Consider the following 16,493-nt stretch of genomic DNA (forward strand, 5'->3'; position numbering starts at 1 on the left):
TTTAAAATAAATGATGAGCTTAATTAACAAAGAAAAAACAAAAAAAAGCAAGCACTATAAAAAGAAAAAGAAAAAAGATCTTTATTGTTTTAAATTAGTTTTTATAATTAAAAATATCACAATCCAAAACAAATAAACTGTTTTTACTGAAGGTCAAGTTTCAAATTTGAGAGATTAATGCAATTTGCTAAAGCAGAACCTAAGCCTGATGCACCTTCATCACCAATTTAATTAACCCTTTTTAAATATTGAAGAAAAAATATATCATTAAATAGTTAATTAGTAGGAAAAAATGAAGAAAAAATATGAAATAATAAGATTAATTAATTAATAATAAAAGCAAAAGTTTAAAATAAATGATGAGCTTAATTAACAAAGAAAAAACAAAAAAAAGCAAGCACGATAAAAAGAAAAAGAAAAAAGATCTTTTTTGTTTTAAATTAGTTTTTATAATTAAAAATATCACAATCCAAAACAAATAAACTGTTTTTACCCAAGGTGAAGTGTCAAATTTGAGAGATTAATGCATTTTGCTAAACCAGAACCTAAGCCTGATGCACCCATTGCACCAATTTAATTAACCCTTTTTAAATATTGAAGAAAAAATATATCATTAAATAGTTAATTAGAAGGAAAAAATGAAGAAAAAATATGATAAAAGCAAAAGTTTAAAATAAATGATGAGCTTAATTAACAAAGAAAAAACAAAAAAAAGCAAGCACGATAAAAAGAAAAAGAAAAAAGAACTTTATTGTTTTAAATTAGTTTTTATAATCAAAAATATCACAATCCAAAACAAATAAACTGTTTTTACTGAAGGTCGAGTTTCAAATTTGAGAGATTAATGCATTTTGCTAAAGATGAACCTAAGCTTGATGCACCCATTGCACCAATTTAATTTTCACTTTTTAAATATTCAAGAAAAAATATATCATTAAATAGTTAATTAGAAGGAAAAAGTGAAGAAAAAATATGAAATAATAAGATTAATTAATTAAAAATAAAAGCAAAAGTTTAAAATAAATGATGAGCTTAATTAACAAAGAAAAAACAAAAAAAAGCAAGCACGATAAAAAGAAAAAGAAAAAAGATCTTTTTTGTTTTAAATTAGTTTTTATAATTAAAAATATCACAATCCAAAACAAATAAACTGTTTTTACCCAAGGTGAAGTGTCAAATTTGAGAGATTAATGCATTTTGCTAAACCAGAACCTAAGCCTGATGCACCTTTGTCACCAATTTTATTGAAACTTTTTAAATATTGAAGAAAATGAATGTGTTTAAACACAAATATAAATAAATGAATAAATAAAAAACAATTATAAACAAAAAACAAAACAAAAAATATATATAAATAATTTAAAATATTATATTTAAGATGTATTCTGAGTGCATATTTATATGTGCGAGTATTTCTATTCTATTCTATCACCAATTTAATAGTAACTTTTTAAATATTCATTTTTACATTTTCTGAATTTAAAGCTTTCTATAAGCTCAAAAATAAAGCTATTTTAAGCTAATTTAGCTTTATATTAAGTTATTAAGATATATTACATTTCGCCTTTTATATATTAAATAGGCATTTCACTCTATTTAATTATGAAGGAAAAATGTAGAAAAAATATGAAATAATAAGATTGATTAATTAATAATTAATAAAATTAACAAAGAATCAAAAAATAAGAAATTATAATAAAAAGAATAAGGAAAACAAATCAAATAAATTAAAAGAGCTTTAATGCTTTAAATTAACTTTTATAATTAAAAATATTACAATGCAAATCAAAAAACTGCTTTTATTAAGTGTAAGTTTTAATATTAAAAAATGAAGAAAAAGTATCAAATAATAAAAAATGAATAATAAATAATTAATTAAAAATTGAAATAAAAATTAATTTAAAATAGCTAAAAAATTTTTGTTTTAATAAAAATCATTAAATAATGATGATAATTTCTTTTATAAAAATTATTTATTTAAATAAATTTAAAATCAAATATACAAAAAATATTAATAATAAAAAAAATAATATTTATAAATTAAATATACTTGTGGAGATCAATATGGAGAATCTTATGAGGTAATTTTGAAGAGCTTAAAAACTATTTTTATTAATTAAAATAAATTTAAAGGATATTAATATAAAAATTAATAATTACTTCTTCTAATCTATTATATTTTATAATCTATTATATCATTTATTTATTTTTCAGAAATATTGAATAACAATTTATGAAATTTGATTCGTTAATTAATTAATTATAAATGGATAAAAAGAACAAATAAATATAATAATTAATTAATTATCAAATATTAATTTATATTATTGGTTTTATGAAGAGATATCTCAGAAAATTAATTTAACATTCACTATTTAAACTTAATATTTATATTTAAAACATATACTTAAAAATATATATAGTAGGAATTAGAGATGGTCAGTTATTTATTTAGTCCTATTTGAAAAAAATTAATTCTAGTAGTTAATGTTCTTAAATTTTATAAAAATAATGTTTATAATTAGATTTTTCTGTTTTACTTCAGTAATTTTAGGAATATTTATAATATCTCTAATATAGCAAGATGCCATACAAAAATTTCATGGTTTGCATGCCACTTATTATGAAATAGAGAATTTACAATTGGGGCTTTTTTAGATCAGTAAGGTCAAAAAACCACTCTGCCTTACTTTGTCATTCTGATTAATCAACACTTTAAAATTACAAAATTGTTTAATTAATAATATTTTGGTTGTATTTAATTTTTTAATTAATAATTATAAACCGTATTAATGTATCTAAAGAAAAATTTATGGATATTACAAATATTTTGGATATTTTTCATATAATTTTTAATTAAAATATTTTATTCAATTATATATATACGTGTGATATTTTCTAATATGTTTCCATCAATTATTAGAATTTCATATAAAAATATTTGTTTGATTTGATTAAGATTAAAATATTGAAGATTCATATAAAAATAGATAGAAAAGGAGTTTTATAGCGACATTTTAAGGAAATATAAAAATAGATTTATTGACATAAATTAATAAAGATTTTAAAATAATTTTAAATAGAAATTTATATTGAAAAATTAAATTTTGCTAAAAAAATGATGTCAAAATTCAGAATCATCCATTAAATATTTAGAGTCTTCCAGAGTAGACTTGTTTAACTTCTTTTTTATTTTACGCTTTGATTGCTAAAAATCAGTAGTGTTTGTGTTATCTTCGGGTTAATTGACGTTTTTATAAATGTAAATACCAATAGAGCCAAATGTAAGAAAGAAGGATACTACATAAGCTACAAGCATTGTACTAGATATGAGCCATCTTCTTGTTTTCTTAGAGATAAAATATTAACTGAGTAGGAAAACTGCAGAAAAAACAAAGTATTTGTACATTTTAGTTGTTTCTATTTTCTACAATATGTTGCTCTTCTTTTTCATTTCAGCAACTCCTAAGAGCAAGTTCACAGCACTTTTAATTTATCCGATTGCACTATCATTGCTAGATCCATTGAATTTTTTCTTCAATCCTTCAATCATATTCTAGATTCCTTCCTCTATATTAATTTGATTCGAATTACTTTCTCTTTTATTTTACAGCATATTTTGAGATTAATCTTAAGAAGAAGCTATCAACTTAGTTTTTATTTCTAGAGGCTATTCCATCATGATTTTCCTAATAGATTCTACTCTGTCTTTTATTCTTTTTTCTTCATTCTTAAATTTATCGCTTCTGTTGTTAAGTGTTTGAATGATTGAGCTACTATTTTAGTTTTCGTAGTTTCCAGCCTCGAAATTCTTGTGAAAATTTAGTGTTGATTTTTAGGAAATTTTATAAAATTAGTCTTGTTTAACTTCAGTTAAATGCAGCAAATCTTCTTCTTCAATGACATTTTTATAAAAATGCTAGTTTGAATTATAGCGATTTGCGTTATTTCTTTTTTAGTTAACAACTCCCCATTTATTATTTGGATCTTTGCTTTCTTCATTAGCACAGTTTTCACATTAACAATTGTCAGTATTATCACAATTTTTCACCATCAGAACATTTTGTTGGTTTTAAATTTCATTTTTTTCTTCTTCTTCTCTTTAGCAAATCTCTTGAATTTTTAAAAAAATTATTTTAATATTTTGTTTCATAGTTTCAATAGCAATTATCTATCAATTGATTTAATTGAATATTTGAAGTTTTTAAACTGTTTTTTTGGTGGAGTTTGATCATTAAAAGGAATAATTAAATGAATTTGTATTAATTTGATTGTTATTTGCTGATTTAAAGTTAAATTATTGAGTTAGACATTTTAAATTATACCATTTTTATAAATATGAAAAGAACAAAAAGCGTTATTATTTACTTAACATATTTTGCTTACTTTAACTTGATAAGAATTAATTTATATTGATTTGTGAGTGTGGAATAAATAGTAATTAGCTTATTTAAAGAATAAATGTTGATTACCTTTGTAAATTTATTGTGGTAAAAGGACCTGCTTCATAAAAGGAGGTAGAGAATAAACAATTCCCTTTGTCAAAATAACATTTTTAGCTTCATCTGGTAGCTCGTCTAAAGTTTTTACAGCCTCCTCAGGAGAAATATTATAAAAAAAGGGCTTTTAGAATATTTTTAAATAAGGATTCCAGAAGAGAGTAAATAAATCAAAGAAGCTGCTTTTTATGAGAAGATTTTGTAAAGAGGAAGAGAGATAATATATAAGGCCTTTATGCTTAAATTTTTTGATTTCTTTAGAGAAAGTGATGTAAATGCTGATCAAGAATATAGATAATACTATGAATGAAAGAAGATCATAAATAGAGTAAAGAAATAAAAATAAAAAGAGGACTAGAGCTCTTTCAATCAATAAGTCATTATAAAAAATATTTCTTATTCTTTTTATTATATTTTAGTCAGATTTTAGCATCCTTAAATCAAAATATTTCTGAAGCTATTTGCGTTTTCAAACCTATACAATTTTATTCTATTTTACTTAAATTCAAAATCCCTACTTTTTAATATGTTTAGTTCTTACTATGCCTTTGTTAAAATTTTAACTATTGAATTTTCTTTATTAAAATCAAGTTCATTCTCCTAAATTAATTGAAATCCAAATAAGTACTTTGCTTTGAATGATTTAATTATTTAGAAACACCCAAATTCTTCACGTAAGTAAGATTAAAAATTCTATTTCATTTAATCCATTCTTTCTTTAATAATTAATATAAATTTAATATTCTTTTTCAAAATAATTTATATAATTAAAACAATTTAAATTAAAAGCAATTATTATTTCATAATCTTTATATTGCATTTCTTAATTTGCTCTTTTATCTATTCAGTTGATGTTTAAAATAGATTCAAAATATTTTATTTATTTTTTAACGATTTAACAAAATTTTTTCATAAATAAGTTAAAATATTAATAAAAAAATTATTTTTTACACCTTTTTTAAAAATCTAATTATCAAAAAAATTATGAAGACATTATTTTTTATTAATAATTTGAATTTTATCTTCAATCAAAAAAATTCATTTATTTTTTTCTAAGAAAATTGTTTTTGTACTTTTTTAAATAAATTAATCAATCAATTATTTATTTATTTATATATTTGATTTGAATTTCTTTTATTAAAAGTTTTGGTAGTTGTTAAGTAGATTTGAAAAGTAGAACAAATTGTTATCTTTCTTATGAAATAAATGGAAATAATAAAGCAGAAAAATAAATGAAGGAATAAAAATTAATAGTAGGATTTTTGAAAAGTAAAGCAGTAGATAAATGGCGATAATACAAATAAAATAAATGTTCAGGAAGAATAAAACTTATTTAGAGCTTTATAAAATTTATTTGATTATGAGATTTCATATTAGAAATCAAGCATTGGGGAAAGAAGCCATGTTGCAGAGACCGCAAGTGTTACCAGCAGCAAGTCTGATAAAACCGCTTTCACCCCAGTTAGGACCCCAAGAGTTTTTAACCTTCCAGTATTTGCCTGAAGCGGAATAACCAACCAAAAGAACACCGTGGTCCAATTCAGTACCGCAGTCAGAGAAGATATCCTTTTGATAGTATTGGAAGTTGTTGGCATCAACGGCAATAGCAATGGGTTGCTTTTAGATCTTGTTCAATAAATCATTGCAGTCCTAGATGTCAGTGTGAGAAGAAATCTTGTAAGGACCAGAAGTCATCTTGCAGGTACCATCAACAGCCTTGTAGGGATAGGCAGCTTCAGTGGGGATACCATGTTGAGAGATGAAGTCGAAAGCAGTGTCCATAAGACCACCATTGCAACCTTCGTTACCGTCCTTGGAACAATCAACCAAGTATTATTCGGAGAGAGAAGTGAGTTTCTTGGTAGAGAGGAAGAGAGCACCTTCAACAGCACCAGTGGTGGAGAAAGACCAGCAAGAACCGCATTGACCTTAATCCTTAACAGGAGTGACGGCACCCTTAGTGGTCCAGTCAATTTCGACACCAGCATCGTTGAATTTAGCGAAAGGAGAAGCCTTAAGACCATTCTTCATCTTCAAGGTAAGGTAAGTTTACTTGAATTCTTCTCTGGTAATATCCATGAATTAGGTGATACCATAGTTCTTGGTGTTGCTTTCAACAACCTTAAGGTTTTCAGTGAAGATTTCGATTCTGTAGCGTTCGAAGTCGGGATCAGCGTACTTCTTGTTGTACTTAGTCTTGAAAGCAGACCAGAGAGCTTGGATATTTTAATCTTCTTGAGTATTGTGGTGAGTCTTGGTCAAGAGGATAGTGGTGGCAGTAGCCAATAAGGCCAAACCAGCAATAGCGAATAAGATGTTTTTATTCATTTTTTGAAAGTTTTTTAGATTTTTAAATTAATTATTATTATTATTGATTTTGTTACTATCCTAAAAATTGTTCTTTTAAAGCTAGCAATTAATTCATTCTCTTTGTCTAGAAATTTACCAAATACATTTATTGGCTAATTAAAATAAACTTTAATCAAAAAATAGAAGGTTTTTTGTTTCTTTTTTGCTTAGAAAAGATAGATGGATAGATAAATAGATACATTCATTCATCTATTAGCTATTTTTCAGCTTTTTGAAAGGTATCCTAATATTTTTTTAGGTACGATTAATACATGAATTTAACAAAAAACCTAAAGAGGAGTTAACATTAATAAAAGAATTTTTTTATTTAATCATTTAAAGTTCCTTTACATCTCATTACATTTCTTTCTTAATTTATTTCTAATTATTTATTATCTTCCTTACAATTTATCCAATTATTTATTTATTTATTTATTTTTATTTAAAAAACCATCCATTAAGAACTTTTTATTTATTATAATTAAAAGGTGATAGATATTAAAGTTTTTATTTTTAATATTATATTTTTTTAGTTAAATTTAACTCTGGTTGTGAGATGCTCCATTAAAAATAAATGCTGAAACAGTTAATATTGGGTTTTAAAAAAATGAACCAAATACATTTTGAGATAATTATTTGATGAGATTAGAAATATTTTTCAATGGAAGTAATAAAAAAGTAAATAAATAAATTGAATAAATCAAGTTAAGCAGTATTTAGAAAAAAATACAATATAAATTTATATTTTTCTTTATCCAAACTAATTTTAGAATAAAATTTGTTATAGCTTAGAGATTTCAATATGAAAGAAAGCCTTTACACCCTCTATCAAAATCAAAAGCTATTTAAAGAGAGAGCTTTTTTAAAAATGATGGAAAAATAAAAATTTCATGCATCTATCTTTCTTTGTAAAAAATATTTCTTTTTGTTGTCTATAAAAAGTAAATATTTTTAACCTGTATTTGCTCCTAGAAGAAATTTAAAAAAAACAAAAAAAAAAATAAAAACTCTATAAGCAGTAACATTGGTTTAAAACAAACAAGCAACCATTTTTAATTTTAACTAAAACCAATTTTGGAATTTATAAATAATATGGTTTTTAAAAGCCAGGTACATATTTTTAACACAATTGTAATGAATTACTTTTACTTTAAAGTAAAAACTGTGAAGAAAAGCTTAATTTTTGATTGATTGATTGATTAATTTACTTAAGAATAATTCTTTTACAAAAATATCTTCTTTTGATCAAATAATTCTTAAACAAAAATATATTCATTAACTATATCTACGAATAAAGCTATATCCTACTATACAAATTTGCATGCTTTATTTCAATTTAAATAAAAGAATTTTTCTTCTCTAAGTTCTATTTTTGTTTCATAAAAATTCATTTTAACTTTTTTCATTTCATAATTTTATTTAAATACTTGAAAATAATTTTTAAAATTTAATTTTATTTAAATATTTGAAAATTCTACTTTAAAAAACTAAATTAAATTTTATCACACGCGCCACACAATCTTTATTTAAAACCATTTTTAAGTATTTCTAAGAGAAAATATTTTGCCTTGACTATTGACTGGTAAAGACTTTTATGACTACATTTAAATTATATAATTTAAAGTTATATTTTAATATTGTATCTTGTTATATTATTATTATATTATTTGAATGTCAGCTAAATAAAAAATCTATTGAAACATCAGCTCAACTTTGATCTTTAAGGATTTAAAGTCAATTTAAATGCAATCAAATATATATTAAGAGATAATTATTGAAGTACTTTAATAATACTGAAAAGCTTAACATTTCTTTGTAATTTATATTAAATATTTAGAAGGGCTTTCATCTAAACCAATAATGAATATTAAATTAATAATTTTCTACAATTTTTTTTCTTCTTTTTTATTAAAATGAGAACATTTTTGTGTATCAATAAATAAATTGTAATGTTGAATATTTAAAAAAATAAATTTAATTTATTATAAAATATAGGCAAAGAATCAATTAAATTTCATACCAAGTAAGCTAGGATAGAAAATAAATAGGTTTTGCTTTAATTTAGAATTAATGAATAATATAATTTTTTTAAGTATCTACTTGCTTTCTGTTAGTGTATGAATAGATTTAATTTATTAATTTAAAGCCATATTTAATCGAATTTTAACATAAATTTACTATTTGGTAATTTAATTTAGATTCCAAACTCATCAAATAAAAATAAAAATAATTTATTTTTTTTTATTTTGTAATATTCAATATTATGTATGAGCTGGTTTTGATTGAAATAAAATTAATTTATATAAATTATTTTACATAATTTGACTTTCAAAAACAGATTTGTCGTTTTTAAACTGATAATCTTTTTTTTGATTATTAATTAAGATTTGGTTTGCACAATTAATTAATTTACAATTTATTGATCAAAAATTTACGAGTATAAAGCAGTATTATATAAAGGATCGACTGCGTTTAGATATAAAGACATTTTTAAACAAAATTATTAAATTTAGCAAAGATTTATGAAATGAAAGGATTATCCATTTTATTTTTTCAAATTCTAATGTTAGCTTTGAGGATATCAGCTATTTAAGATAGAAAACAAAAATAGAACTAAAATCATATGGATGGCAATGATGCAAACTATCAATTAAAGATAAATGAAAATAATAAATAAGATTATTTTATGTTAAGCAAAATTAGAGAAGATAATAGTTCGTGTTACTCAGTAGTGTTCGACGCAGGATCAACAGGGACTAGATATGAAGTGTTTGAGTGGAATTGCGATTAGGCTTTTGTTGAAGATTAGAAATTTATTATTTAATCAATTGAAAGTTCAAAAGATAAATTGCCAATATCTAACTATGAAAGTAATCCAGAAGGTTTAATTTCTGTTTTTGAATAAAAATTTAAAGAAATCAAAGCTATTTTACCTGAAGAAAAAGTTAGTTAAACAGATATTTACTTAGGAGCAACTGAAGGAATGCGCTAACTGAGCTCAGAAAAATAAGAAGCTATTATTAATTAAATTGTTATTATTTTCTAAAATAGTGGATTCCGTTTTTTAGATTCCTCTAAAGCGAGAGTTATAACGGGTAATTAAGAAGGAATATTTCTATGGATTGGTGTAAATAATATGATTTCATAAGTAAGTAAAATTTAGGACATGTTAAATGAGAATACAATTACAGCTATTGATGTAGGAGGCAAGTCTTCTTAAATTGCATTCTTAAAAAATTTTAAAGATGTCAATAAAAACGATGCTCAATTTGAATATTAATTAAGTTCAAACTAGGAACATGTCTTTCTAGTAAATAGTGAAAAACTTGGATTTAAAATTGCTAAAATGGAAATTCTAAAGTAAGAATTTGAAGATTAAAGAGAATAAAATCATGAAAAAGTTTTATTTAGTAGCTGCTATAACAAAGGCTACGAAGGCTATGAAGAAGAGCTCAGTTTTAAGATTATTGGATAAGGCGATCCAGAGAAATGTATTAATTTGATTAGGAGATTCTTTAAATTAGAAAATTGTGAATATCCCAAATTCAGTGACTGCACTGAACAGTCTTCACAACAAAATATTCTTTAGGTTTAGAATAATTAAAAAATATATGTTGTAGAAAATGCCATGCATGCAAGAGTAGCTTATGGTCTTAGAGATTCATATACTCCATAAAAATTAAAAAAAAAGGCTATTAAATATTGTAAAAAACCATATTCTTAAATCAGTTAAAACGAAGATATTTATACTCATAATTAGTGCTTGTAAGGATTATATGTTTCTTCTTTACAAATCGATCATTACGGAATAGATCCTTAACAAACTATTTATTCTCCTTCTTAAATCAATCAATGGGTGCCATCATGGGGAATTGGAATGCTATTGACTGAACTTTTTCATTAAAAATGTAATTTACAAAATGAAAAATAAATCTGTGAGTCTCTGTAATTGCTTTTATCAAATCCTTGAAAAAACAATGATAATAATAATAATAAATTAAAGACTTATTGAAGATATCGATAATGATTTTATTTAATCTATTTTTATGTTTTATTTTATAATTAATTCTTATCAAATATTGCCAATAAGGGGATTAAAAATTTAAAAAATGAAAAATCCATATTATATCTTTAAGAATCCTGCATCGCTCAAATCAACACTTTGATTTTTCAAATTCTGTAAAAACAATTTCTATTTAAAAAAAATTTATTTTTTAATAAAAATGATAACTTTTTTTAAAGAAAATTTTATTCATAAATTTAAAATATTGTATTATATTTCTTTCTTTCTTTCACGAATAAAACAACATAAATGTTCTACTAAATATTATTTATATTTATTTTTCATTTAAATGAGTTTAATGCTTGGGCAATTTTGCTTCCCTTTTTTAATACTTTCATTCCGAAATTTATTGCTTTTCCTAGGAAAGAGAATCCTGCTGCTCCCGGTTTTCCTTCATCAAATTCAGGGCGTCTTCAATAATTTTTATTATATGCAAAAACTTCATAAATTTAAAATATTTGTTGTGATTAAAGAAGAATTTTATTGAGAAATTTAGCTTTATAAAATTGATAAAAAAAATAAGTTTTATATTTTTTAGTTTTTTATTAAAATTAAAAAAATATTTTTTTGATTAACATAAAATTTATTTAATTAAATTGTTTTTATAACATTTAGATCGATCGATGATAGGATTAATAGAATTTTTATTTTTAATATAAGTTAATAATTTTATTGCTTTAAGGATTCTATGTATTTTAGATCAGACAATTGGATAAGAAGCCTAGTTGCAGAGACCACAAGTGTTACCGGCAGAAAGTCTGATATAGCCATCTTCACCCCAAGAACTACCCCAAGAGTTTTTTACCTTCCAAAATTTATCTTTGGATGAATAGCCAACCAAAAGAACTCCATGATCCAAGTTCTTACCACACTTAGAAAAAATACCTTTGGTATAAAATTGAAAATTATTAGCATCAACAGCAATAGCGATGGGTTGCTTTTAGAGTTTACTTAATAAATCGTTGCAACTAATGATATTTTAATAGGAAGAGATCTTGTAAGGACCAGTAGTCATTTTGCAAGTTCCATCTAAAGCCTTGTAGGGATATGCATTTTCAGTGGGAATACCATTCTGAGCAATGAAATCGAAAGCAGTGTCCATAAGACCACCATTGCAACCTTCATTACCATTCTTGGAGCAATCTATCAAATATTATTCAGAGAGAGATACAAGTTCATTAGAAGATAAAAAGTGAGCACCTTCGACAGCACCAGTTGTGGAGAAAGACCAGCAAGAACCGCATTTACCTTAGTCTTTAACAGGAGTAACAGCACCCTTCATAGTCCAGTCGATTTCGATATCACCATTAGAGTCATTGAATACAGTTTCAGGAATTTCCTCAATATACTTTTTGGTCTTTAAGGTTAGGTAAGTTTATTTGAATTCTTCTTAAGTAAGGTCCATGAATTTAGTGATACCAAAGTTTTAACAGTTGCTATCTATGATCTTAAGATTTTCTGTGAAAACTTCAATTCTGTATTGTTCAAAATCGGGATCAGCGTACTTCTTATTATAACTATTTTTGAAAGTAGACCAAAGGGTTTTGATATTTTCCTCATCTCTAATTTTGTGGTGAGTCTTACATAATAAGATTGTACAACAAGTACAAGCAGCAAGCAAAGTTAAGCCAGCAATAGTGAATAATTATTATTTTCTATTCATTTCTAAATTAGTTAATCTTTAATTATTCTAAATATTTTTAATTTATCAAAGTGAAAATCTTTTTTAAGCCTAAATTCCCAGACAAAAAGATAAAAATTAATAGATTAAATCGATTATCAAATATCTAAAAATAAACACAACATTTATTTTGAAAAATTATATTTTCTTGATTATAAAATTCTTATTATATTTTGAAATCAATCTATAAATTGATTCAATTATCCAAATCTATCTAAAAATACAATCAATACTTGTAAGCATTTATTTAATTTAAAAAATTAGATATACTTGATTGTAATATTCTTATTATAATTTGAGATGTTACAATCAAATCTATTTAAACTAACATATTTTCTATAAGAATTTGCATTAAAAATCAGCTATTTAAAACAAAATTTAAAAAAATAGAAAATCAAGCATTTAAAAAAATCAAATATCTTTAGTTCATTTTTATTTGAATAATATAATCCATATCATGTTATTCTACTTTGATTATCTATTTATTTATTTTACAATTTGTTTTCAAATATTTCTTGAATTTTTCAGATAGATTAAGCTGATAAACCCCCTTTTTATTAGAAACGACTTTACTTCTTCTAAAAAGTTTTTGCTTTTTGAGAAATCTTTATTTAACAGTAAAATAAAAATTATTTCAATATTTTCTAGTTAAATTTCATTTATTTAAATTAATTCCTTGTTTCAATTTTTTAAAATGCATTTTAAAACTTAAAAAATCTCTTGAATTTATCACATTTCTTTTGACCATTAAAACAGCTGATAGTGAAGAAAAAAGAAAAAGCTAACAACAAAATATATAAAAGCTTAACTTTTTTCTACGAATACTTAACTATTGAATTATTATTTTTACAAATGATATCAATAGCTTTTATCTAAAAACAATATTTGCTAAGAGAGAAAATTTGATTGAAAATAAATTCTAAAAATAATTAATTATTTATCAACTTATTAACTAGCTAAAGCAATCTAATATTTTCTTTTAGTATTTTCCTTTAGATTTTTATTTATTGTATTTTTTTTTCATTTTATAAAATTGATTTTAATTTTAACTTCAAATATTATTCAAAAAATTAATTGACAAAATTTAAAAACTGTTTTCAAATTGAAAATTAACTCTTAAAAATTTACATTAATTTAATATATAACTGTGATTTGAAATATCATCAGCCATTAATTATATCATGATTGGTGATATTTCAAATGTATGTTATAATTAATTTTTTCAAATAGGACTAATTAATAACTGACCATCTCTAATTCCTACTATATATATTTTTAAGTGTTTGTTTTAAATACAAATATTAAGTTTAGATAGTGAATGTTAAATTAATTTGTATGTGATATCTCTTCATAAAACCAAATTATAAATTTATATTTGATAATTAATTAATTATTATATTTATTTGTTCTTTTTATCCATTTATAATTAATTAATTAATCAAATTTCATAAATTGCTATTCAATATTTTTGAAGAAAAAAAAAATGATATAATAGATTAAAAAATATAATAGATTAGAAGAAGTAATTATTAATTTTTATATTAATATCCTTTAAATTTATTTTAATTTATAAAAAAAGTTTTTAAGCTCTTCACATTTACCTCATTAGATTCTCCATCTTGATCTGGGGTATATTTAATTAAAAGATATTCTTTTTTTTATTATTAATATTTTTTGTATATTTAATTTTAAATTTATTTAAATAAATAATTTTTATTTAGAAATTATCATCATTATTTAATGATTTTTATTAATACAAAAAGTTTTTAGCTATTTTAACTTAATTTTCATTTCAATTTTTAATTAATTATTTATTTTCATTTTTTATTATTTGATACTTTTTCTTCATTTTTTGCTATTAAAACTTACGGTTACCCATTAGCTAAAGTTATCTTCAATTCATATTAATTGTATTAGAGGCGTAGCGAGAAATTTGAAAAGTTTTATAGAAAATGGATATGAAATTAAAAATAAAGCATAAATATTAGAATTTCTAAGAAATTTATCTACTGGTGATAGCACATAATATATTTATTTGATTCAAACTCATTAAACTTAAAAGAATTACCAGTTATTTTAAAGTTCATCTTTTTACTGAATATGTTAAGACATTTTTTCATCTTAAAATAAAAGTTTAAGGATTAATGATATTATTTTAAAGAATATTGATTTTTATATAATACTGTAACCTACATAGGATATAGAATTTGATTTTAGATCTTATACGATCGACGCCGATGAGAGACACATAGAAAAATTAAAAAATGAATTGAAATAGGGTAAAGATATAAAATAAAACGAAAATTTATTAAAGTAAAAATTTGAAAATTACTTTAAACTAAAAAATAAACGCATGTTTGAAATATTGAGTAGTTTTTTCGTTTTTTTTGCTGAATAAATTAACGAATGCCCTTCCTAAAAATAATATAATTTTTTGAGATAATTTATATTCGGTCTCATAGAAAGATTCCATTTTGTTTTCTAAAATCTATAAAATACAATTTAGATAGTTACTAGTTTCAAAGTTTCTAATGAATACTAAGATCGTAATTAAGATTATTTTGAATTTGGGACTGGATATTACAGTAGTTATTTTTATCAGGTTACATTTAACATAAATTTATAATAGAAAAAAGAAAAACCTAAGAAATAAAAAAAAAATAATGAAACTGAAAAAATAGTATGTTAACATTCGACTGTTGAAGTATCTGATATAGACATATCTTCATAAGATTCATCTTTTGAAGTTCCTCCCTAAATTCCTACAACTTAATCTTCTGTGATGGAAATACCTCCTTAGGCACCTACCATAGAATAAACTGATATCAATGTAGAAGAACTCAAATTGGGAGGACTTAAATTAGAAGAACTTAAAGTAGGAGAACTAGAGAAGGAAGAATCCAAGTAAAAAGAAACTAAAGAAATAAAATACGAATTACCATTCCCTATAAGTTATATTCTTGGTTCTTAAATTGAAGAGAGTTTAAAAGATTATGAAATTTAAAAATATCTTTCCAACGATCTAAAAACTAGGCTTATAATTAGTTGTATCAAATTTACTCCTTAATAAGTCGAATAAGATCTTTATTATGATGAAAATGGAATGCCAATTTACATATAATAAGAAATATAGGAGCTCCGGATTAAAAATTTTGTAACACTCAGCGACTCAGCCAAAAAATAATATGAATTGGAGAAAAAATAAGAAGAATAAAATAAATCACTTGATGAATGATTGTTAAATGAAAATAAAAATATATCTCTGAAATAATGAAATTTCTATATTAATCGAAAAACAAAAAAAAAACAATAAAAAAAAAAGAAGAAAAAGAAAAAAAAATAAAAAAATAAAACAAAAAAAATAAAAAACTTTTAGTTTTAATTTATAGATTAGATAAAAATTGAAAAAAAACAATTGTGAAACATTATGATATATTTATATTAAGAAAAAGTAATAGTATCAGTACAATGAGTGTTAATACCAGTCTAAAGAAAAAAAATAATAATAAGAACAAAATAAATCACTTGATGAATGATTGTTAAATGAAAATAAAAATATATCTCTGAAATAATGAAATTTCTATATTAATCGAAAAACAAAAAAAAAACAATAAAAAAAAAAGAAGAAAAAATAAAAAAATTAAACAAAAAAAATAAAAAACTTTTAGTTTTAATTTATAGATTAGATAAAAATTGAAAAAAAACAATTGTGAAACATTATGATATATTTATATTAAGAAAAAGTAATAGTATCAGTACAATGAGTGTTAATACCAGTCTAAAGAAAAAAAATAATAATAAGAACAAAACAATTTAAGGCAACTATTAAGACATTGTCAATAAATTGTATTCAATACAAATTAAAAATGTTGTGCAAGAAATAAAGAATAAATACTTTAAA

The 16,493-nt window shown here is 22.5% G+C and overlaps 9 protein-coding genes across 9 annotated transcripts in view; 4 read left to right on the forward strand and 5 right to left on the reverse strand. All coding sequences in view use genetic code 6, as the record gives it.

The window, feature by feature from the left end:
• TTHERM_001256477 (hypothetical protein) overlaps positions 1 to 14 on the forward strand; it is a gene marked incomplete at both ends in the record, with an annotated part of 671 nt that extends 657 nt beyond the window's left edge. Inside the window, one exon of the mRNA XM_012796974.1 lies at positions 1 to 14. This exon is cut by the window's left edge and continues 131 nt beyond it. Coding sequence (XP_012652428.1) covers positions 1 to 14 — 14 coding nt within the window.
• Positions 15 to 116: 102 nt separating this feature from the next.
• Positions 117 to 885, reverse strand: TTHERM_001256478 (hypothetical protein; the record flags this gene model as incomplete). The annotated part of the gene is made up of 3 exons (XM_012796975.1): positions 117 to 237; positions 494 to 583; positions 815 to 885. The coding sequence occupies 3 exons, from the start codon at positions 883 to 885 to the stop codon at positions 117 to 119; spliced, it is 282 nt and encodes a 93-aa protein (XP_012652429.1).
• A 244-nt stretch (positions 886 to 1,129) lies between these two features.
• TTHERM_001256479 (transmembrane protein, putative) lies at positions 1,130 to 2,199 on the reverse strand (the record flags this gene model as incomplete). The annotated part of the gene is made up of 2 exons (XM_012796976.1): positions 1,130 to 1,592; positions 2,051 to 2,199. 2 exons carry the CDS (start codon positions 2,197 to 2,199, stop codon positions 1,130 to 1,132), a joined length of 612 nt encoding a protein of 203 aa, XP_012652430.1.
• Positions 2,200 to 3,124: 925 nt separating this feature from the next.
• Positions 3,125 to 4,932, reverse strand: TTHERM_01256480 (transmembrane protein, putative; the record flags this gene model as incomplete). Its single annotated transcript, XM_001013455.2, has 2 exons — positions 3,125 to 4,113; positions 4,473 to 4,932. The coding sequence occupies 2 exons, from the start codon at positions 4,930 to 4,932 to the stop codon at positions 3,125 to 3,127; spliced, it is 1,449 nt and encodes a 482-aa protein (XP_001013455.2).
• A 947-nt stretch (positions 4,933 to 5,879) lies between these two features.
• On the reverse strand, positions 5,880 to 6,827 carry TTHERM_01256490 (papain family cysteine protease; the record flags this gene model as incomplete). The annotated part of the gene is made up of 1 exon (XM_001013456.3): positions 5,880 to 6,827. One exon carries the CDS (start codon positions 6,825 to 6,827, stop codon positions 5,880 to 5,882), a length of 948 nt encoding a protein of 315 aa, XP_001013456.3.
• Positions 6,828 to 7,487: 660 nt separating this feature from the next.
• TTHERM_001256493 (hypothetical protein) lies at positions 7,488 to 8,039 on the forward strand (the record flags this gene model as incomplete). Its single annotated transcript, XM_012796977.1, has 1 exon — positions 7,488 to 8,039. One exon carries the CDS (start codon positions 7,488 to 7,490, stop codon positions 8,037 to 8,039), a length of 552 nt encoding a protein of 183 aa, XP_012652431.1.
• Positions 8,040 to 9,234: 1,195 nt separating this feature from the next.
• On the forward strand, positions 9,235 to 10,818 carry TTHERM_01256510 (GDA1/CD39 nucleoside phosphatase family protein; the record flags this gene model as incomplete). Its single annotated transcript, XM_001013458.2, has 1 exon — positions 9,235 to 10,818. Exon 1 carries the CDS (start codon positions 9,376 to 9,378, stop codon positions 10,816 to 10,818), a length of 1,443 nt encoding a protein of 480 aa, XP_001013458.2. The 5' UTR covers positions 9,235 to 9,375.
• A 793-nt stretch (positions 10,819 to 11,611) lies between these two features.
• Positions 11,612 to 12,574, reverse strand: TTHERM_01256520 (papain family cysteine protease; the record flags this gene model as incomplete). The annotated part of the gene is made up of 1 exon (XM_001013459.1): positions 11,612 to 12,574. One exon carries the CDS (start codon positions 12,572 to 12,574, stop codon positions 11,612 to 11,614), a length of 963 nt encoding a protein of 320 aa, XP_001013459.1.
• Positions 12,575 to 14,945: 2,371 nt separating this feature from the next.
• On the forward strand, positions 14,946 to 15,827 carry TTHERM_01256540 (hypothetical protein; the record flags this gene model as incomplete). The annotated part of the gene is made up of 1 exon (XM_001013461.1): positions 14,946 to 15,827. One exon carries the CDS (start codon positions 14,946 to 14,948, stop codon positions 15,825 to 15,827), a length of 882 nt encoding a protein of 293 aa, XP_001013461.1.
• Between the last annotated feature and the right edge of the window lie 666 nt (positions 15,828 to 16,493).

The sequence above is a fragment of the Tetrahymena thermophila genome (assembly GCF_000189635.1).
Source record: "Tetrahymena thermophila SB210 genomic scaffold scf_8254678, whole genome shotgun sequence".
Lineage (NCBI taxonomy): Eukaryota > Ciliophora > Oligohymenophorea > Hymenostomatida > Tetrahymenidae > Tetrahymena > Tetrahymena thermophila.